At 39.5% G+C, this 23885-nt stretch overlaps 1 protein-coding gene across 1 annotated transcript; it reads left to right on the top strand.

Moving 5' to 3' along the window:
- Nucleotides 1-1612: 1612 nt before the first annotated feature.
- Nucleotides 1613-17501, top strand: MED30 (mediator complex subunit 30). Its single transcript, XM_005010019.4, has 4 exons — nt 1613-1931; nt 3140-3298; nt 7279-7389; nt 17261-17501. Exons 1-4 carry the CDS (start codon nt 1752-1754, stop codon nt 17354-17356), a joined length of 546 nt encoding a protein of 181 aa, XP_005010076.3. The 5' UTR covers nt 1613-1751; the 3' UTR covers nt 17357-17501.
- The last annotated feature ends 6384 nt before the right edge of the window (nt 17502-23885 follow it).

Genomic DNA, 23885 nt, shown 5'->3' with positions numbered 1-23885 from the left:
TTGACACTAATTTTGCTTATGAAGAAATTTGCTTTTTACTATAAAGACAGACAATAAGCAGTAGGTACTGTATAGTCTATTCACACCTATCAGTCCTCACAACCCCTGCCCAGTTTCTTTTATAGGGTGTTTTTTTCCTTGCACAGAAAGCATTGTCTGTTCTTTGAAACGGTACTGACTATGTTAGTGTAGCATAAGCAGAGAGGGTAGACAACACAGAAGTGTTTTATAGCCATGTAAGTACTGGGGTAGAGGAAGGCGTCTATTCTATTTTGTTTCTCTGTTAACAAGAGTACCAATGCAAGATGTAGTGATATGCCTACAGATGTATAAAATTAATGTAGGTGTGTCTATGTCCAGATATACCATCATATACCATCTATAAACACACAACTGATAATTTATCAGTGTGACCTATCAAAATGGTATGAGCAAACTCTTGCCAGCATTAGAGCATTAGAGAGAGAGAGAGAGAGAGATGAGCCTGGTCAGCCTGGAGAAGAGAAAGCTCCAGCATGACCTTATTGCAACCTTTTACTACTTGAAGGGGACTGATAAAAAAGATTGGAGAAATTCTTTGCTCAATCAGATAATGACAGGACAAGGGGGGTGGTTTTAAACTAAAAGAGGGGAGATTTAGATTAGAGGTTAGGAGGAAATTCTTCACTCAGAGGGTGGGATGAGGTAAAGTCTGTGGTTGTTGTCTACCTAGATTTCAGTGATGTGTTTTGATGCTGGAGAAGAGGAGGCTCAGGGGAGACCTTCTTGCTCTCTGCAGCTACCTGAAAGGAAGCTGTGGGGAGTTGGGGGTCGGCCTCTTCTCACAGGTAACCAGTGATAGGACCAGAGGGAATGGCCTCAAGTTGAACCAGGTGAGGATCAGGTTGGAAATGAGACATTTCTGCTCGGAAAAGACTTTTCAGTCAGACACTGGGACAGGTTGCCCAGGGAGGTGGTGAGGTCAGTCCCTGGGGTGTTCAGGGAAAGGTTGGACGTGGTGCTCGGGGACATGGCTTAGTGGGTGATAGTGGTGGTAAGGGATAGTCGGAAGAGATGGTTTTCAATATTTATTCCAACCTCAATGATTCTGTGATTCTCTGAGGCAGAGGATCAGGCAGCCCAGAGAAGCTGTGGATGCCCCATCCCTGGAGGTGCTCAGGGCCAGGCTGGATGGGGCTTTGGGCAGCCTGGGCTGGTGGAGGTGTCCCTGCCCATGGCAGGGGCTGGAACCGGGCGGTCTGTGAGGTGTCTCCCAGCCCGAGCCATTTTGTGACTCTGGGGCTAAGCGTGGACGTGCGAAGGCTCTGACCCAACTTTCCAACCCCAAAAACTGAGCTGCGAGGCTCCGGGCGGGCACACTCGGGTGCTAATTTATTTCTAAACTCCAGACAAACACAAAAACTGCCCCAAAAACCGCCCCCAAAACCACGAGGGGCGCCCACAGCGCCGCCCCCTGCCCCCCCCGGGGCACTCAGCCCCCCCTCAGCGCCCCCTCAGCCCAACGGCCGCCCCCCCCCCTCGGCCCGCCCCCCCCCCTTGTCGTCACTTCCTTTGCGCTTCCGGGTCCCGCCGAGCGCTTCCGGCTGCGCGTTGCCAAGGCAACGCGGCCTCGGCGGGCCCCGCGCTGTGTGTGCGGCCTGGCCGCGGGCGGGGCGGCGGGGGGGAGCCCTGAGGCTTGTTGTGACAGGATTAATTAATAACCGAACCATTCCGTCTTAATTTTAAGCAGTGGGGCGGGTCGGGCGGCCGAGATGTCGACCCCGCCGTTGGCCGGGGCAGCGATGCCCCCCGGGGCCTTCTCCGGGGCGCAGGCCCAGGCCCAGGCGGCGCGGGAGGTGAACACGGCGTCGCTGTGCCGCATCGGGCAGGAGACGGTGCAGGACATCGTGTTCCGAACCATGGAGATCTTCCAGCTCCTCAGGAACATGCAGGTCAGGCGGCTGCTGCCGGGGTCGCGTGGTTTAGGGGGTCCTCAGTTCCCTTCCTAGTGTTATTGTTACTAAATGTGTGTGCTTGGAGATATCTACGGGTATTTACATACATAACTAGATCGCAGCGGGGTTCAGGGTGGAAATGAGGAGCCATTTCTGCTCAGAAAGAGCAGTCAGGCACTGGGACGGGTTGCCCAGGGAGGTGGTGGAGTCCCCGTCCCTGGGGGTGTTCAAGGAAAGGTTGGACGTGGTGCTTGGGGACATGGCTTAGTGGTGACATTGGTGGTAGGGGGGTGGTTGGACCAGGTGATCTTGGAGGTCTGTTCTAACCCCAATGATTCTACAATCATAGTGCTTTCAAAAGAGAGTGGTGGCTGGAGCAGTGTGTGCTGCTCTGAGCACATTTATTTGCCACTGTATATTAAGGGAACATGGAGAATGTTTCTTATTTTTGCCCCCAATAAATGTGCTCTAAATACACTTAGTGTTTGTGTTTTCCTTTGAAAACAGAAAAGCGTATTTATATGCCATTTACTTTTCTGTGTGTTTATTAACCTCTGGGGAGTCATTTTAGAGGAATTGTCATTGATCAGTGATTTCATTCATCTATAATGTATTCCACTTAAAACTTTGTAACATTCTTTTATTTATTAAAGTGGACAAAACCCTTATTGTGGTTACTTACTGAGAAAATGTACAAATGTGTCATATTTCTCTGTTGAAAGCAGAAGTGCTTGCACTCAGCCTCAGAGATAAACATGCAAGTGATCACTGCTGTTCCCTATGTATTTTCATGTCTTTGGAAGTTTCCTTTTGTAATTATTTTAGTTACGGATATGTATTTGCTTTGATTGTTTGAATTGTAACCAGATACTGAATTGTTTCTTGACACAGAGTGTAATACTTGGGTAACAACAATGCTTAAGCATTTTGAAGGCAGTCATTTAAAGTTCCAGAGGGACTGATAGTGACCAAAATGTAGAATACGTGAAGCTTTTTGAGAGCAGTGATTTGGTACATGAGATGTGCAGACAAAATACAGAACTGTACCAAAAAAACAAGAGAAATTTCAGTCATTTTTATGGGAATAATGTGATTATCTTATTTTAAAATGTACAAAAAAACCCTCCAATTTATTTTCAGGTTATTTAACCTCTATGAGAGAAACTTGAATGTTTTAAATGTTTTTGGGTTTTGTTTCCTTTAAGTTACCAAATGGTGTTACTTATCACACTGGAACATATCAAGACAGATTGGGAAAGCTGCAGGAACACCTCCGCCAGCTATCCATCCTCTTCAGGAAACTGAGACTAGTCTATGACAAATGTAATGAAAACTGTGCTGGGCTCGATCCCGTCCCCATCGAAGTAAGTACCTTTCTGTATGTACCAATAACAGCTCAGAGTCACCGCTCTGTGTTTCACATGTCATCCCTTCTCATGGGTTGCAACAGGCTTGGAGCAAACAGGTTTGAAGTGAGACGAATTCTTCTGTGGACTGAACTCTGTTTATTGTTAGGAGCTGTTTGAAAGATGGCGATGTTAGTGTGAAAGTTCCACCAATTCTTACCAGTTGGAAGTGGTACAATTTTGAAATCAAATTTCGTTTAAAATTGTAGCCTTTTCCCTCAGGCCTCTTTGTACATTCACAGTTTTGTTTCCCCTAGGAAAAAAGGGTCAAAATGTTTTTTTTAAGAGGTTGATTTAGTCTGCTTTAAGCCCTCACCTGCTTGCCTGGTGCCCTGAGTAATGAGGATTATTTTTCCCTTGCTCTGCCCATCATCCTGTGTCTTCACAGTTTCCTCACTTAGCTATCATTAACCTTCTGAGCCAATGTGAACCAGATCTGAAAGTGCTGTGGTGGTGGAAAAGTTAACAGCATAATGCGTAAGTAGGATTGGCCAAAGGTTTTTCCTAATAAAAATGCTTTTCCTAGTAAAATCAGAATTTGTTCCCCTCCCCGTTATAAGATGTTTATTACTCTGTTTTTTACTCTTAAAGCCTGTTTTATGATCTGAGTTCTTACAGCTCTTTATCAGACAAAACTGTGAATTTCTTTAATTGCTGGCCCCTGGACTTAGAGGCTACTCTATCGACTTCTGATTGCCAACTGAGTTTCAATTGTTTAAGCGTCATGTTTTATATTTGAGTCCCTTCACTGCATAGTCCATTATTAATAATGTCCATAATTAAGTCCATTCTGTGCAGACTGTTCTAGACTATCTCCTTGTCAGCAGTCACTGCTGTGTGTTTCAGAGAAACTATGGGGAAACCTTACAACAAGTGAGGGAGTGAGATAACTTGTCCTTAAAAACCAACCAAATGAACAACCCCCCCACACCTTCTTCGTGCTTTGTTAGAATTGACTTGTGTGCAAAAGCTTAATAGTTATTATCCTCTTTAGAGGCTTTTGATCTCTCTTATTTTCACATATGGTTGGGATGGGCTGGGGTTGCTCTTTTCTTTTCACTTTTTTTTTTTTTTTTCCCAGTTACCAGGATGAAAAGGAATCTCCACAGAGAAAATGAGAAGTCCCTTTAAGCCTTTATGTTATAAGGTCTCATTGATAACCTTATGCACAGCAGAGTTTTTATATCAACAGTTGGACGCCTTCTTTTTGCTTTTATCTACTTAGTCTTTGCTGCTCTGAAGCTAATGCCCGATTCCTCATGTTTTATGAGTTAGGGTGAATGAAAGTGTCACATCGTTTATCTTGATCCGATTTCTTAAATTCCTACTTCAGCTTTTAAGTGATAGTCTCAATCATATTGTTTAATGACTGACATTCTAACCTTATCTTTGAAGAATATCAACAAATCTCCTCTTTAATCAGTCAAATTATTTAATGGCTTTTCCCTTTCACTTAACTGATTCCTGACTCACTAGTGGAATAGATGTATGCTGCTCTTCCTAACGTTTTTCCAGTTATTAACCTTCTTATGATACTACAATGAACAAGACAATTATTCTGTGCCTCCCTGTCTAATTCTTTGTCAGTCAGTGTCTGACAATACTTATGTGCAATGCCTTTGTACTGATCCTTTTGTCCTGTAGTTTTGAACTTTTGTTTGGCTTTTGTTGTGTACGCTTATGAGCGTAATATATAAATCCATATTTCCTTGACCTGTCTTTTTCCTTTAAATTTCCAATGTATCTTTGCATATGGTGGCACAGGACAAGGGGGAAGAGCTTTAAACCAGAAGAGGGTAGGTATAGATTAGGTATTAGGAGGAAGTTCTTCATTCAGAGGGTGGTGAGGCCATGGCACAGGCTGCCCAGAGAAGCTGTGGATGCCCCATCCCTGGAGGTGCTCAAGGCCAGGCTGGATGGGGCTTTGGGCAACCTGGGCTGGTGGGAGGTGTCCTTGCCTATGGCAGGGGGTTGGAACTGGGTGGGCTTTAAGGTCTCTTCCCACCCAAGCTGTTCTGTGGTATGCAGCTAATCAGTGTCAGTGTTTGTCACTGCACTTCTTCCTGAGTAGTCTATAATAACTGCAAAATTAGGTACCTGCTTCAACCATTAGTTTAAGGTATGTTACTGTAACTCTTATATGCTATGCGATAGCAGGCATATAGATTTTTCTGCACATTATCCATTTTACTGTAGATGGTGTGCAGGAGTTTGCTAGTTTGCTGTTTAATGCAGAGATCCCAAGGCAAGCCCTCTGAATGTCCAGGCTATAGAACAGTTTTACGTTACACCTTTCATAACCTACATGAGGTATCTCCACCTTGAGAAACTACCTAAAACATTTGTTTGTTTTCTCTCTCGTTTATTTCCTATTTGCTTCTTGTTCATAGCAAGGAATTCTGTCCTTACATTCTATCAATAAAATCAGTGCCTACTAATATTCCTTAGTCTATTACTATTGATATTAAAATGTTATATTTCTTTCATTAATATGTGCTATTAGTTTAATAGGTATTCTTATCAACTTCCTTTTAGCCAACATAATAAGTTACGAGATTACTGTGAAGCTGATCTCGTTACAGAATTCCCTCTCTAGAGAGAACTGTCTTATTTGCGTGTTAATTGTAGTTCTTTGTTTGAATTCCTAGCTTTTCTGGTAGATGGGAGGCTTTTAGGGGATAACATTCTGTCTGCTCTGGATGTATGTTATTTTTCCATAAGTGAGAGAAGGAGCTTTTCCCAAGAGTACATACTGGCTACACTACTTTTGCTTTATAGTATGGAGATGCAAGAAGTTGTAAGCCTTTACCAAGTTTTCATGGCAGAGTTTAGTATGGTAGTTTTTGTCCATTTTGAGGAGCTTAATGAGAATGATCTGCAAAAAGCATGTGTAGAAGAGAAGTCAATTTTCAGTGACTTATGTCAAAGTAAGTTTTCAGAATGCTGAAAGACACAGCTGAAGGCTTCATAATACTACACCTCAACTTAAGCAACAAGTTCACATGTATTTGATGAGCAACCTGTCCCCTGGCTTTTGGGCTAATGTCTTCTTGCTCATTTGCATGAATTAAGTGTCTTTCATTTGTCTGTAATACATACATATGTGAACAAGGGTGTAATTTTGCTGTCAATTTTAGCTTCTTTCAGTTCAGGACGGAAAAGTCAACCTTAGACTGTAGACTGACTACGTATGTTACGTATAAAATGTTACAGCTTGTAATTATTTTTTGAATAAGATGCTAGCTTGGGAATGTTTTGACACAAAGCATGTGTTTGTTTTGTATCTAGTTCATTTACTTATCCTACAGTTTTGTTGTTAATGGAAAGGAATGTACATTAGTATTCATTTAAAAATCCTTTATCAAAGGTTGGCTTTGTAGAACCTTACAAAAAAGACAGTGTGTTATGTGCCTCAGGAGATCCCAGTGGAAAATCCTTACGGAGAAACTCCTATTAGGTAACTGTGGGCCTGGTTTCAAGAACAGCCAAACAGACACCCACTAAAATATCAAGTCATGATTCGGGTATCAAGCGAGTAGTTAATCTCCATGTGTAAAGCCAGTCGTAAATTATGTTTTCTACATCACTGAAATACTTGATAGTAATGATAAGTTCATCTCTGTGTTATTTCATGGTACAGAACAGTAAATTTTAAATAGGAAGTCTACAGAGTTTAAAAATACAGGTATCACCTGTGATTAACATCTTAAAAAGCTAATACTGGGTTATGCCTGCACTTGATAGATGACTTAGGTCTAGGCCTTTGGTTTGGAGGTGATGAAGAAAGATTTTCTCCATTCCTTTCCTTTCAGGAAGTTTGAGCCTTTGGAGAAAATATTAGTAATTTATACATCTCCGGTTTTCATTTTTTTCTCTCATCCTTTCCCCCCCCCCCCCTTTTTTTTTTTTTTTAAAGCTGATGTTTCTTGTCTTCGCAGCAACTTATTCCATATGTTGAAGAAGATGGCTCCAAGCACGATGATCGTGGTGCCGCTAGTCAACTTCGTTTTGCTAGTGAAGAGAGAAGGGAAATCATGGAGGTAAATAAGGTAAGAAAATTGAAATTGATTTAGATAAAACAGAAAATGTCACTTTGTCATTGGAAAGCGTGGACTACTAGACTGGATTTCTAGACTAAAGGCTGTATGCGTGATGACTACCATCAAATTTCTTGCATATAACTTTCAGAATTACCATTGGTAAACAGATTATTTTAGCTATAGCTCTGGCTGTAGATTTTAGATATCATAACAGTTTTAACTTGTGACTCTTTTTAAAACAATATACCATTTCAGAAGACCATATATATTGAGGTTATGGCTAGCCCACTAGATCTGGTAGCTCAGATCGTAGAATTACAGAATGGCTCAGGTTGGAAGGGACCTTAAAGCCCACCCAGTTCCAACTCCCTGCCATGGGCAGGGACACCTCCCACCAGCCCAGGTTGCCCAAAGCCCCATCCAGCCTGGCCCTGAGCACCTCCAGGGATGGGGCATCCACAGCTTCTCTGGGCAGCCTGTGCCACGGCCTCACCAGCCTCCTGGAGTTAGAGGTGCCTGTTGAACTAACTTCACTCCATGCACTTGCACAATACAAGTTTTGAAAATGATTATTAAACATCAGATATGTAAATATTATTACGATATGTGTTGGTAGAGAATTTTCAGGGCTACTGTCTATATTTTGTCAGTTCAGGAAAGAACGTTTCTTTTGTTAAGTACAACATTCATTGAATCTTGACACATTCAGAAAAAATGTGCCATAAATGAGAAAGATGCTGTTAAATTTTCATTTTGAATGGCAATTTACATTTGAGTACAATTACTAAAGATGAATTCAAATCTAAAAATAAATATTCTATAGTAAATGCTAATATAATATTGAGATAAAAAATAAGTAGCATTACCAGACCACAATATTGAGCAGTGTTCCTTCAGTCTGTAAAGTACAAAGACAGGATTTTCTAAATATTTGTGCAGCTGTAATATCTGTAAATGCTTGTTAAAAAGCAGGCATAATCTACAAAAACAACAGAAGAAAGGAAGTGAATGTCTAAAATAAATCTTCCTGCAAAGAATAATTGGTGGATTTTTGTCTTTTAAAATATTTCCAATATTTTCATTTGTCTTCAACAATTAGAGATGTACCATTTTTTTATAACTTGTTTAGAAAAATTCATGCATATGGTACAAGCAAAAATGGGGACTGTGAATTAGAGAAAAGCAGTTGTCAGCTTCGCTGTTGTATTCTTTCTGCTGGGTGCTGATGTAGCAAGGTTGTATATATTATATTGTATGTAATGTTGTACTGTGAATTTATGCACATTCATTTGCAATATTTAAGTGCTAATAAGTTTAACTGTCCATATTTGCTGTGTTTTTGATAGTTTTATGACATGTTTTTGCCCTTGTTGTTGTACTTGTATGCTAATGTGTTTTTAAACCTCCTTGGTGTGATCTTGTGAAAAGAATTTCATAAATGTTTATGATGAGCTTTAAATCTTGAAAAGGTTGATGGGGTTACAGGAGCATTAGTGGCAAATCTGCGATTAAGAATGTATTCAAACAGGCACTTAAATCTGGTCTGAAATCCTCTATTTACACTTAAATGCCTCACATTAAATGCCTAACACCGGATTTTCAACAGTAAATTTTCAGAAGATAGTTGAACTTTCTGTGGTGTTTTTGTAGACAAATAGTATGTGCTGCAACAGAAATTTAAACTGCTTGTTTTTGAAACTGCACCAATTTCACTGACTTTTTTTCTTCTTTATTTTGTGTTTCTCCAATTTCCAAGACCAAATTTTAGTCCATTACAGAACAGGAAGTGCTTTACTTTTCACGACTAGAAAGGAAACAATTAATATTTTTGCAAAGAAAATGTGGTAGGATCAGGTTAATTGATCTAATTTCTGTCTCTGGCTGCTGGACTTAAATAGCCCTCTCTGTTTCTTAACAGGCAAGCACTCCTGACAGCTTTTCAGTCCCCTGCAATATGTGACATCCATCTCCAGCTCAGTTTTCCTTAGTTTCTTTCAGCAAAATTTCAGTAATATAAAATGTTGATGAAAATACTGTGACAGGGAGACGAGTGTGTCAGGTGAAGAAGCTTTTTATATTCTTCACCTACCGTCTTTTCTCCCTGCAGCTGCTTGTCCCGCTCTCGGCTCACCCTGGTTGCTGTGATAGGCAGTTGCCTTTTCAGTCTTTCATGCTGCTGGTATTAAAAAAAACATTATTGCCTAACCCATCTGAATTCTTGGACCTTCAGAGCATGGGTCGCTTAATTTTGTCCTTCTTGCTTTGACTTCCCAGCCAGTCTGATCTCTTTGGTGGCCCTGTGCGTGTATGAAAGACACTCCCCTGCAGTTGGAAGCACAAAGGACACGAGTAGATCATATAAAACCTCGTGCTTCATGTATTCTCACACAGAGACGTGCCTCCTTCCAGGAACCACTGACTTGAAACATAACAGTTCTGCTTTGCTCCAGCAGTTGAGAGGAGGTGGGGGGGATCATCGTGTGCTGCCTTTACTGGCTCCCTCTTGGGGCAGAAGAACCTGTTGATGCAGCAGTATTCTAAAACACTGCAGTAGCTTCTGATACCAGTCTGCTGTATAGTGCCATCTTATTTATTCAGCTGCATTAGGCTTACATTTTAGGTCAGAAAGTTTAATGCCCCGGCCTTGGCTACGAAGTCCCTGTCCATTAATTAAAAGTATAGATCAGTTTACGAGGTAATGAATTTCTGTCCTAGCAATTCAATAATATCCAGCAACCATAACTTTAAATGGAGCCTATTAGGCTTAAATCAAAAGGGACTTTTGCCATACAAGCAGTTACTAAACAGAATGCTTGTAAGTATGCACTGCTATTAGAAAGAGAAAACAACACAAAACCAAAGCAAAACAAAAAGCTGTTCAGTCAGCACTAACTGGCTCTGCCTTTTGCGTGAAACAGTTCTCTTCTGTTCTTCCCAAAATTGTTGCTTATTCCTTTTATTGGTATTTGCTTTCCAGAGCTGTAAATTGATAAGATGTTTCACTCTTTTCTATAATAAATAATTTACTGTTCCAGAATCAGATTAGTTGTTGCATTGGTCTACTAATCCAAGTCCTGCAAGCTTTTATTGAAGATAATTATTATTTGCAACAATTGGCAGGTGTTAAAAAAATTTACTCAATTGTCTTCATATCTGTAGATAATCTTCTGCCTACAGTTGTCTAACCTTCCAAGTACAGTATCATCTGTAATACTTTCAAGATGTCAGGCTCAGGTCCTGTAGTACATTTAAAAGGACTTAAAGCAGAAAATCAAATCTCAGAATGCTGTAATCTCTTGCTGCATTTTCTTTACTGGTTGTTTTTAGAAATGGAGCAAATACAGGTGTGTTTTTTTCAGATGCTGCAGGTCTGGTTTCAAATGAGCACGTAGGAAAACCATTGCGTAATTAGTAGTCTCAGTACATTTGTCTGAAAATGAAAAAGATGTGAAAGTACTACTGACACGTTGCAGGTAGCCCTTTTGAAAATAATCGGATTTGATACCCTTAATGAATCTTTGCTAAGTGGTTAACAGTGATCTTGCTAAGAGGGGAAGAGACAATTTACAGGCTTCTGAGTTAAGTTGTTATGAATTTACCTGAGGGCTTTTTTGGTAACAAAACTATTTTGCGCTGGAGCTGATGTTGTTTTGTGAAGTAGTCCTTAAAATAACAGCAATTCACAACTAGGCTTTCTTTTCAGGAAAGAACTTTGCTTGAAAACTACTTTTTTTTTTTCTTTTACTGCTGTGAACTCACATTCTTTTAAAGCTATCCTCACTGTATTTGCATGTATTTTAATTTGTTTTGTATTTGTAGAATCCTTTTCACCCCAAATACAAATTCACAGCAAGAAACCCTTCAGTGAGAGAGGAAGAATTGTTTACTTGGGCACCTGCACATTAATCTGCACAGGGCACAATTCCATGCTGGTTTGGGCACGCAAACTGCCTGTCTGCAAGGGTAGTATCCTAGAAGAATTTAGGCTCAGTGGGAGGTCTGGAGATTACCTAATTCAACCCCCAGTTCAAAGCAGGGCCAGCTATTAGATACAGTTACTCAGGGGCATATCCAGTAGCATTATAAATACCTGTCCACTGCCCCTCATCCTTTTGCTGTGCACATCCAAGAAGAGTCTAGCTTTGTCTTTTCTATAATCTGCATTAAGTAGCTGAAGACAGCATCAAGGCCCCGCCTTAGCCTTCTCTGCTTGAGACTGAACAAATATCATGCTCAGCTTCTCATGCCATGTGCCTATATATCATCTTGGTGGCCTTCCACTCTTCTTTCTCCAGAATGTTAATGCCTTCTGTGTAGACCCAAATTTGACAATCATTCTGCAGAGCCAAAGAGAGGTGAATAAGTGATTTAACGTGTCCCGATAGCTAGACTTTTTCTAGTAGAGTGCAATGTTAGGCAAAAGGATCCACTGCTGAGTCACATTCAGTGTGCAAGAAAGTTTCAAAAGGATCCTCAGGCCAAAGTTGCTTTGTATTCAGTCAGCCCTTGCACTGTACTGTTGTTGTAGGAGTTTCTTCTTTTTCAGGTGTGGGGTATTGCCCTTTGCTTTTGAGCAAAGGAGCTGTGCATCAGCCTGCCTCTCCCACCTGTTGAGCTCCCTCTGAATCGCACATCCTGGCATTGAGCATATTGACCGCTTCCCCCAGTTGGGTATTGCCCACAAACTTGATATAGGTCAAACCTGATTAGGTAATTAATGAGAACATTAGGAGTACTGGCCCTGCTGTCAATCCTGAGAACCACCACGAGTAACTGACTGCCACTTGGACTTAACACTGCTGATCACAACACTTAGTTCAGTAGTCTTGGTGGAAAACTGGCTCCCTTATAATCTACCTATCCAAACCACATCCTTCCAGTTTGGCTACAATGATACTGTGAGAGTGCGTGTGTCAAAAGCCCTACTGATGTCTAAGCAAAGAAAATTCCCTGCTCTCCCCTTGGTCACATAACATTAGATAAAATAAACTTAGAGGAATTCTAGCTTATCCATATTTATCCATAGTCTTCTTGTGACTTAGTTTGATGTCTATAAGTAGGCGTTACACATCCGTGTGGTTTTTCGTGATAAGAATGGGAATGTAACACCAAGGAATGTGGTGGAGAAGCACCTTCTCGAGAATGGATAATTTCATTAAAAGTTACATTGCTTACAGGGTAAGCGTAAGGAAATAAGGCCTCAGGCTTCATCGCTGAATAATGAATGATTACTGCAAAGGAAACATTAAACTATTTGAATGAACACTTCTCTATTCCTCTTTGAGCAACAGAGCAGTGGATACGTTAATTTGCTGCCTGGCTCAGTGTGTGTAAAGTACTGAGCATGTAGTGGAGCACAGGCTGCCACTGGTGCCTCTGCCTTTTTCAGGCAGGTGAGCAGTCTCCTTCCACCCATATGGCTTGGAGAGAGGCAGAAAACTCAATCTCTTATTTCCGTAAGGATAAAACAGCTGTCTGTGAGCAGCCTATGATCAGGAAAAGCTGTAGTTAATGAACAATGAATATATTTAATTGTCCAGCAGTTACTGTTTCAGTGATTAATACTTTTTTAACCACTTAAAAAAAAAAAAAGCTGGATGTGCAAACTTGTTATGATGGAAAGCACGCCTTGGTATACCTTGAGTAGCCATAATTTACTGTCACCTGGCAGCTACAAGAGTTTGAGCAAAGTACTGATGCATTTTTCTCCATCACTTTTTTTTTGTTCTGTGCACGTAACATTGCAAGTCTTTTGACTATAAATCTGAAGAAAAAAAAAAGTTTTCCCACCTCCTCACTTCAGAGATTGCATTATGAAGGAGTCATTTAAAAAAAGAACAGTATAAATTGCCAGGGCAGGCTGTACTTGTTCTCACCTATCATAAACATTGCTTCTGTAAAAATTCCTTCTTTTTGACTTGCATGAAAAAGCAGAGGCTGTTGTCATCTTGATAAGACTTTCAACAATGATTTCATACAGTTATTTAATGGTCAGAAGTAGAGGAATACTCATGAAGAAGAAGAGGATACAAGTTCTCCCAATAGCAGGGTGGTATTCAACAAAGTAAACACAGTTATTTCTAAATCTGAGACTTATGCAAATAAAGATACTACTACGATTAACATTTAACGCTCTGTTAAGTTGGATATACTTCTGGACACTGTTGCAGGTCTTGAACAGAGCAGATATAAAGTATAGCTGGCACAGAATTCATCAGAATGATTTTTTTGGTTAAGCAGAAGAGGTACCTTTAAAACGTAAGCACATATATTTGATGTATTTTTACAAGCATCAGCTGGAATGTAATCTGACTCTTCCACAGTTTACACTATTGTCTTTGCTTGAAGAAGAGAATTTTAACAAATAGATGGAGTGCAGAATGACTCATGGTGATGTTTAGGTTTTAAAATCTGAAAGATAACCGAGCTTAATATGAGGAGAGAAATGGATCAGTGCGCAAAGGGAAGTTTTGATACATGTCTGATAGAGAAAGCTGCGGATTAGTCTAGACAACCCTGATTTCAAATGAAATGAAAGTGGACCAAAAATGAATTTAAATCAAAAATTGATTTCAAAGTTTAAATTACTGTGTCCTGAATCCAAATCTGTATGAAACATGTCAAGTTGTTTTTTGTGAGTTCCTTGAAAGATGGGTATTGTCCGGATGTGTATGATGGTTCTCCCTCTTTGTTTCACTTACCACTTTTTGTGCTTACGTGTGTGTTTTTGCAATTGCCCTACCTGACCTGAGCCTCCTAAGGTCTGTTTGGTTGCTGAAGAGTGCAGTCCTTTCCAGGTGCCTCATGCTGGTACTAATATTTGCAGCACCAGTCAAAGTGGAGAGGTAATCACGCTGAAAATTAGTATCACCACAGAAACCCCCTCAGGACTGTATTTTCGGGCAGATCACCTTTATGTTAGAGGGGGAACAACAGAATCATAGGATATCCCAAGTTGGAGAGGACCCACAAGGATAATTGAGTTCAACTCCACACAGGACCACCCAAAAATCAGACCCTGTGTCTGAGAGCGTTGTCCAAACGCTTCTTGAACTCCGGCAGACTTGGTGCTGTGACCACTGTGCTGGGAGCCTGTCCCAGAGCCCAGACACTTCTCAGTGAAGAACCTTTTCTTGATATCCAATCTGAAATTTGCCTGTCAGATACAAGGTGAATTTAGATCAGTTAAACTCATTATAAACTGCCTCATACATTTCTTCTGTACCATCTTAAAAGACAGAAGCTACGGTATGTATGTAGGATGAAGCGCCTTTTCTTGTTTCATACAGCCATTAACCCTGAGAAGTGGTCCAGAGTTCAACTAAGTCATTTCAGGAGAAGGAGGAAAGAGTGGGAGACAACTTGCAAGCAATCTGTTCAAATAAAAATTTGTCATCACCGCAGAAGCTTCTTACAGAACTTGCCTGATTCCCGAGAGGGCCATTTCACCTCTCTTCCCAAGGCTAATTTGAGATGTTCTCACTGGTTCAGCAAAACCTGAAGCAGAGGCCAGCACTGCCAGTGGCACAGAAGTTAGCAATTTTGTAGTAGTTTGTGGTGTGGAACACGGTCTGTCGAAGACCAGTAACAAAGATCAGTAGATGCATTTCAGCTAGGATACCGTGCTCTTTCCTCCTCCCCATTTATTCTTTCTTCAGTCTTGCAGTCCAGACGTGGTGCTTCATCTTAGTTTTTTTTTTCCTGTCTCTGAAAAAAGTAGAATAGAAGAGCTAAGAAAATAAAGCACCAAAGAAAAGGATCTAAAATTATCTTCATGCAGATATGGTGAAATTGTATACTACTTCTCTTTACAGACACTTTGAAAACAAATGAAATCCAATTTGAAGTTTCCCTTGTCTAGCACGGAGCAAAGATCAAGTAATTTACTATTTCCTAACAGTTTCACAAGAAATGAAAATAATTGTCTTACAGAATGAGTCTTCTGGGCGTAACTTATGTAAAGTTCATATCAGCATATCTACATAAAAATAGGTAAGAGTACAATTAGAAAGGGATGGAGAGAGAACACAATCTGCAATACCGAAGGTTAATGGTGCTTCTTTCTACCTGTGACTCGAATAATCATCACTGATTGTTCAGCCTTCATTTCTATTGATGAAGGCTTTGAAAAATAGTGAAATGACGTGCCCTCAGTATCAGTGAGTGGCAGCCTGCATTAAACTAGTGGTTTTGATGCAACATTCGCTGATTTCTCTGAAACAGAATGTTAAAGATGGCAAACAGAAATATCTTTAAAAATGTCACGGGTATGAAAGTGCTTTTTTATCTCATCCCTCTCGTGCTTTCTGAAGCACCGAGGTGTTATGTCATTGGCTTTGGAGGGAGACAAAATTCTGTCATTTGGATGTTGTCATAGCTACGTGCTTCTCAGTTGTCTTCTTGTCTTTAGGAGCTGGATTTGTGCTAGTGAAGTCTTGAATTAGCAACTAGAAAAGAAAGATTAGATAAATGCACGGTTACCTTTAAAATAGTTCTTAATCTGTCAAATGCTTGGTTAGAACTCCCGAATTAGTGCACGTGAACTGACCTACATCTGTCTTACCTGCTTCTCAGGAGTCTGAGATTGAGTGTAGTCTCTGTTTCCTTCCAGGGAATGTGTTCACCAAAGTCAGTGTTCAGGGATGTTTCCCTTTCTCAATTACTGTTTTAGTGAAGACCGTTTTTACAGGTCTGAAGTGAATAGGCTTCCTTTTTTTTTTCTTTTTTTTCTGGACTTCTTTTCCATCTGACTACCCTGCCATCTCAAAACTATTGCTGTGCTGTTCACATCAAAATTCAGGACTGATTTTCAGCCTACTGCTTTTTTTTTTTTTTTTTTTTTTTTTTTTATCACCGTTACAGTTACTTTTGTGACATTACTGATCCCAGTTATTCTTTTAATGTGTTGCCATTTGTGTAGTGCAGAAGAACAAAGTTATGTCAAACCTGAAACATTTTGAATGGTAGCAAGTCTTTCTGGCACTTTGGCTTTACTTGGAACTCTGGACTTCCCTTATGAATAAGTAGTTTGATCTCTGATGTGAGAAGGCTGACATCTTATCAAATTTGAATGAAATGAAGGGCCTAGGTTTGTTGTTAACAACACACAGTAACTTAGTTCTTGACAGCTTTGATTTGAGCAGGAAAGTGAATAAATCAGACAATAAATATGTGTATTATAGCGGAACATGAAAGGTAAGGGAGATTCTGCAGTGCCTTAATGCATTGATCTTTCTTCTGTAGAGACATAATTTTTGTGTTCTGGTTACTCACCCAAATAAAGGTGAGTTTGCTGTTCTGTCAAATGCTTTTTCTGTTTCTAAAAGCCATTACCCAGTTTTAAAAAATTCAGAATTCAGCATACATGGGAAGACAGGATTGCTTAGCACATGAGGATTGACCCACATAGGTAGAAGGGCTAGAAAAGCTTGATTGGCTCTCTCTCTGCTTTGTGCTTTCTTCAGACTTTGACTGTTAATACCTTGCTTTTCTGAGCATGCAACTTACACAACATATATTAACATAAATTTCCCTGTTCCCTGACCTCTTTTGGTCTCAATTTTCAATTCCTTCTCCCTACATAACGTGCTGTCTTTTCGACTTTGGTAAGAGAGTGCCAATCCCCACTTGTTGAAAGGATCAAGTGTTTTGATACTAAGACTGCTGTGAAAAGAAACAGCATTCCCTCTCTAGTGAAGGTCATTAGTCTTGCTTGTATTTTGAGATTGTACTTTAAAGATGATGTATTATATCCCACCAACACTGCACACAGACAGCTGGGAAAAAAGATACATGTAGCATTTCATAACACTTTTTTTTGTATTTCCGAGTGTACTGTTTCAACTAATCACAAAAATCTTCTCATAAAATCTTCCCACAGAAACTGAAACAGAAGAATCAGCAGCTGAAGCAGATCATGGATCAGTTACGGAATCTCATTTGGGACATAAATGCCATGTTGGCAATGCGGAACTGAACAAAGAGAACGGAACTTTGTAATTGGAAAAGATACAAATTTGTTTGGATATGCTTAATTTTACTTTACGATTTTTTTCCTACAACCATATTGAAGCAATACGGTTGAAACATCTTCAACATTAAAATATTTTTTCTGTGATAAATGGTGTTGGCTTTGTTTTTACAAAAGGTTCATGTTACAGCTTGTACCTGAGTGATTCGCTTAGGGTGAATATAATAAATTTTGTAATTTATGGTAATAATTTGGATTGCTATGCAAATTGGGACTATATAAATGAAGTGTTTCAAGATTTTTATAATACATTAAAATACACTGCTTTTAAAATCTGCATGCTGCTCTGCAGTGCAAACCACATCTCCAGAGAAGAAAAGAGAAAATAGAGAATAGAGAAATACAATAGAGAAAAGTAGCTCCAGTAAGGTACAGGGCTGAAATAAATGATCAAATATTAGGATGGTCTGTGTTTTTCTGTTGTAGGAACAGAAATTATATATAATATATATAATATATTTAAGTTATAATTAAGTCACATAGGATATAATTAAGTCATTTTAAATAAAGCCTGTATATAGTCTCAAACCTTAACTTCTTCTGTAACTATATGTTATAATTTCTTGAGTACTGCTCCTAATATTGTCAGGTCTAATATTCATATAGCATTCTGTGTGGTTGGAATGCATTTGTTTACTAAATTACACTGAGTAAAATTTTCATTAATCCTTTTCCTATGTCTTCCAGTCCCCAGAAACATTGACATGTACATGCAGTTCATTATCTTGAGTTAGTCATCAGCCATCATCTTTCTTTGTACTGCCTCTGGTATTCCTCACAGTTTCCATTAGCCTAGAATATATTCTTATTTTCTATTATCCATAGAATGCTGCAAGTGGACTATGTATCTCTTTTTAAGGATAAATAAATATCTAAAATAATACTGTTTCAATACAGATCCTTAGAACTCTTGATTTATATTTGTCAGGTTGAAAACTAACCATCCTTGTGACTTGCCTCGTATATTTTACTTCTGAACTTTCATTCCATGCCCGTTTATATTCCTTAATAGTTTTATGTGGAAGATTTGCTCAGAACCTTTTAAAGAGTCCAGTGTTATCCTTTTGCAAGATATATGAGTTTTTGAAACTGAATTCTCATTGATTAGAGATGCATGGTTTAAAAAAAAAAAAAAATAGACTGGTTTGTTGTTCTATTGGTCTTTTGTTTTTATGTTATTTTTTAATAATTGCAGCCCATTTGCCTGGTCCTTGAGGTAAAAATCACTGGTAGGTAATAGGTCTGATCAGCTATTAATAGGTCTGATCACCTGGTTAACAATGCATGACTTTTTCCTTAAATTAGGTAAAATGTAGTTGTCTTATTTTTCCTTTTGAAGACTTTAGACCAGAAAGAAGAATGGATACATACATACTTAGAAAACATTTTGGTCAATTACCTGATGTTGAATGTGATAGATACCTGTGACAGTTTCTAGATCTAACTAGGTCTCAAAACACCCAGCAGGTAAGGTCTGTCACTTTTCTTGCACATCACAAATGGAAGAGTGGTTAGCCTACGCAGTGGCAAAGCCAGCAGCAGAACTGTTCATTTGCCATTTAGAGATTGTCCGCTGCAGCGTTTTTGTTGATGAGGAATGATGGTTGATTTCTTCATCCATGAGAGGAGTTATTGTTGTAAGTAAAGACAAAACAGATTAAATTTTTGAAGAAAGCCTTTAAAAAGGAGATGAAGGCTGCTAGTAGAGATCTTTTGGTTTTGTTTGCCTATAAGTGTAGGCACATTTTTGTATTTGCAAGGTATAGTGTCAGCTTTCAATTTATGTAGGTGTAAGCATGCATCCAGCCTAAGAAATATTTCAGGTGGGTTTTGGAATGGAACCAACATTTTAATTGTGAGGTAAAATTCTCAGTACTTAGCATTTTGGTATAGTTTTGGAATAATTATGGAAAATGGAGATTAGTCTGTCCCTTCCTCTACTGCCTGTTTAATATCCACGTCTTCTCATTAAATCTTCCTAACTTTTTTTTTATTACATAAAAAATATGCTTTTTTAATTACATGTAAGTGGTCCAGATTCACCTAAACTGTGGACGAGAGTGCAAATACGGCAAGTAGATGTCAGGCTGATACAATATTCAGCTTCCTCTGTGCAGCTGCTAGAAGTAGCCAAGGTTTATACTACAATTTTTCATCTGGGAGAGAGGAGAAAACACTTTAAACCACTACCAGAATAGATAGTGCAGTAGCTAAATTGCAAGTGTAGGAATTGACAGAATTGTAAATTATCACAGGAAATACTGTCAAAATGGGAACTTTGCAAGGTATAAGACCAAAACCATACACTTTGACTTACACAGATGAAAGTAAGGGTAGTGTCTATAATTCATGTGCTACCACATCCATGAGTAAGTATAGGATTTGGTCAGGAAGATGACAGGTTTAGGAAAAGGGGCAGTACTTCAACTGTGGAACACTTTTGAAGAAATGACTGGGCATCAACATGTGCTGAAAATTAATGTTTTATTTAATGCTAACTGATGGTTAATGAAATGGCACCAACTGTAGCATTTACAAATACCAGCAAAGCAATAACAACAGATTTCTTAAATGTTTTATTTGTATATCATTGACTATTTCTTGTGTTTCAGATTAGGCAGAAGCTGGATTAATGTTAAGGCAGTCCTGGGAGCAGATACCAAAACCTAGGGTGGTTCTGTTGGTGGAATATAAAAATGTTTGAGGGGTTGGGTGGGGTTTCCAGGGCCCAGAAATGAATAGGGACAGTGGAGGTGGGATGTTGAGGGCTTTGTAGCATGTTTGTAGGAGTACCCTGAGTGAACACAGACTCAGACCGTTAATCCTGCATCTTTATAGATAATATAACAGATACTGAGTGTTCAGCTCAGTAAGTGAATTGAACTCAGCACGACAACACAAAGATGCCTGCTAGGTGGTATGCAAAGGTCCAACGTTTATTTACATGAAAAAGGCTCTGCAGAGCAGATTTATGCAGCGTTCAGGAAAGATGCAAAGAGTTTACCTTTCCTCTTGACTTCCACAGAGGCAGCAAGGCCACATCCAGAGCGCTTTAATAAACCATGGCCGTTTTTGTTGTCCTGTAGAAAAACCTGCCCTGATCATAGTATTTCTTCCTGACAGAAGAATTGGAGCCTGTGTACAAGTGCTGCTTAAATTGCTCACTGTAAATAATGGATTTAGGTGGAGACGGTCAGGGATTCTGGTTTCATAAGAACCAAGATTTCATTGCCATGCTAGATGGCTTTGAAATAAAAGGTATTTTTTTTTTCTGAGTTGGAGGTTATTCTATTTTTATGCATAAATATAGCAAGCTGGCTGATGTGCATTGATGGGTGTTAATGAAAGTGACAATAGGTTGTATGCCAATGCCGGTTTTTATTTAAGAAAATGTAATGGATAGCTGGATGTAATGTAAGAGTTAAAGTTTCACTATACTGCCTTTATTTCATCCTGTTAACTCTAGCTTCTGTGTAAATTTTAAGTTTTTTTTTTTTTTCCTCACTTGCATGGGGAAAGCATTCTTGTAACTGTTACAACACTACCGTGAGCCGTGAGTATTGTATGTACTGATGTGAATGTAGTCAGAATAAATGTTTTACAGGGCTTTTCACTGGACGAGGCCCGGTAAATATAGACATATTTGATGCAAATAAGCAGAGGCACATTTTTTGTGTGTGCACTTAACACCAGGAGCATCTCAGCTCATCATATACTGTGATGTTCAGCTACCTATTTGCTTAGACTTCTGCTTTTATACATACCCCTAGCAGCTGATATCTGATAATCAATGCTGAGGTTGTGTAAACCCTGTGCTATTCTGCCCAAATCCTCTGAGGACTGATCTGCTAGTCCCTCTCCAGCCCCTTGTGCTCTCACCTTCCCTTCTCAGATGACTGCCCCTACCTCAAGGCTATAGAGTAATGCACTAGAACAGAACTGAAAATGAGTGGCTGAAATGAGAGCATTACACACATATCCTACAACAAAATCCTTTCCTAGATCTGTGGGCACTTTCTCATGAAATCTTACTTGAAAAATAAATTCAGATTGCCAAAATAGGAAGAAGGATGTTATTTTAAAGTTGTCTGAGTAGCAGGGAATAGCAATGCAGTTGTTTCTATCATCATGTAGAGGTTTTACTGGTATTTACAGTCAGAGGGGAAAGAAGATCATGAAAGCAGCCCATTACTGCAATACACTGTTGAAGTGGGAAGACTTTCAAATAAGGGGAAAATAAAAAGAAATAGAACAACAACAATCAAAACTTAGACACACAAATTGGCCCTCAAATAGTGGCAGGGAAAGAGGATTTGGAAAAACACACTTTAAACCTGCATTAAAGAGATAATTGGGATGCAGTGAAGGGGAAAAAAGCCACTGCAGTTCTGGGGTGCATGACCAAATACTGCATTGTAGGGAGTGTAAATGGGAGCGCTCCTGCTCTGAGACCAGTAATTCTGCATGAAATGCGGCATTAGTTTTGGGGTCAGCATGTTACTTACACAGTGAAAGAGAAGAATGCCAATGTGTTACCATATGAAAAATCATTACAATAACTCCTGAAAGCCAAAAGAAAGCTCAAATATGGAAAATCTTGGGTAAATGCATAGGAGAGAAGAGAGAATTAGAGTGATTTGGAGTGCCTGCAGTACAGAATAGTGAAAGAAGGTAAGCAGCTACTGAAGCTATTTCACCAAACACCAACAGGGAGCTGGGGATGGGACACCTCTTGATGCTAAGATAAGAAATATTAATTTCCCCAGGAGTTTAGAAGGTTTTGCTTTGGTAACTTGAAAATCTGAAAACTGTTCAACACAAAAAGACTAGAAAAATGGATTAGGAAAAAAATAAATTAATAATTTTTTACAAAAACAACACACTATCTTGCATTGGTAAAGCAAAGAGGTGTACTAAACTGACTTTACTTGTCTTTCTGCCTTTAGATCTTACAGTCTTAAAGTGTCTGTGTATCAGATTGCTGTTTGTCAGGTGGTGAACTCCCGAGAGCACCTGGACAAGGTGCCACCTGCAAGTATTAAACAGGCTTTCATGGCTTCTTTGTGATGATTTGCTGCCGAAATTCCTCTTTGGGTTAAGGTGCCTTCATTGGATTTCTATTACAGAGGAATCAGAGCAGTAAGGGAAATGAAGCAGAAGCTTGTTTCTCCCTCCCTGTCTCCCCACCCCAAATCCCCAGCCTCCCTCCCTTAGCTTTGGTTCATTTCCTAGAGAAGAACAGCTCTGTGATCTTGCTACCAAGCTGCAGGAGTAACTGATTCCTGATTCCTGTCTGTTGATCCAGCAGGACTTGCGAGGTCATTTACTAAAGGGAAACGTGAGGCTCTTTATCCACCCTTCACCACCGGAGATTAAAAACAACTGCAGTACCCGCACGCTGTGCAGTGTGAGCTCTTGTCACAGTCCACGCTGGGAGAGCACGTTTGTTCCAGTGCAGAGGCACAGGGGGATCCAAGCGTGTGTAAAATGCGCTCGTATTTTGCCTCAGATATAAAGTAGCCATCGTCATATAAATTGTTATGTAAACCACATGCTGCTTGGGGAGCATTTGCATATGTTACTTATATTTTTTGTTCAATGTGGGAGGTTTTAATTACTTTTTAGGAAATTAAGACTTTTTTTAAAGGTCTCGAATACTCCGAGCAACTGCATCGAAAATGCCCTCCAGCAATCGCAGAAACAGAGCAAGGGATGGAAATAGAACATAGGCATTGCACTTTCCACACAGAGAAGAAATTGTTTTTTTTTATTTTATTTTTTTTTACATGTGTTTACTATTGCCACAGTCCCAGTGTCTCATCATAACCACTTGGTAGCTTAGATTTCATAAAAACTATGGCCCCACTGTAGGATTTTGAAAGTGATACGTGGATTCAAGGTAGTTAAGCCAAATACAATTAGATGTATTTATTTTACGTCTCCTTGAAGTTGCAGAGAAAACGATGATTTAAATTTGCTTTATGAAGCCAGAATGGAGTTGGAACTAATACATGCAAAGAGTATATGCCTTTTAGATTTGAGGTTTTGAACTTTAAAAATTCAGCTAGTTTTTTGTTTCCCCACTGGAAAAAAAAAAAAAAAAAAAAAAAAAAAGAACGTACATAAACCGTAAATCCTGTGAGTTCTGCAGGCTCACATCACAGAGATGGGAGTAAGGAAAACAGGGAAATTTCAGCCTGCTGATACTCTGAAATACAGCCGTGGAGCAGGTTATGAAATGTACTACCATTTTGCTACCTGGTAGCACAGCACCTACCAGAAAGGGTTATTACAATGAAAATGAAAAAGCCCAAACCAGCGGCATAAGGAGAGTAACGTGCACCTCATAGTGTGCACTGTGTGTGTTCCAGTTTGAGGCACAAGCGTTTCTTGCTGAAGGTGATTGTATGTTCTGTGTACTTTTTAAAAGCCTCTTCACTGACATGTAGTGATGGGGATTTTCTGTAGATGGGGC

Source organism: Anas platyrhynchos, chromosome 2 (genome assembly GCF_047663525.1).
Source record: "Anas platyrhynchos isolate ZD024472 breed Pekin duck chromosome 2, IASCAAS_PekinDuck_T2T, whole genome shotgun sequence".
Classification (NCBI taxonomy): domain Eukaryota; kingdom Metazoa; phylum Chordata; class Aves; order Anseriformes; family Anatidae; genus Anas; species Anas platyrhynchos.
The sequence above is the reverse complement of the archived record's forward strand: the minus strand, read 5'-3'. Positions and strand labels throughout refer to the sequence as shown.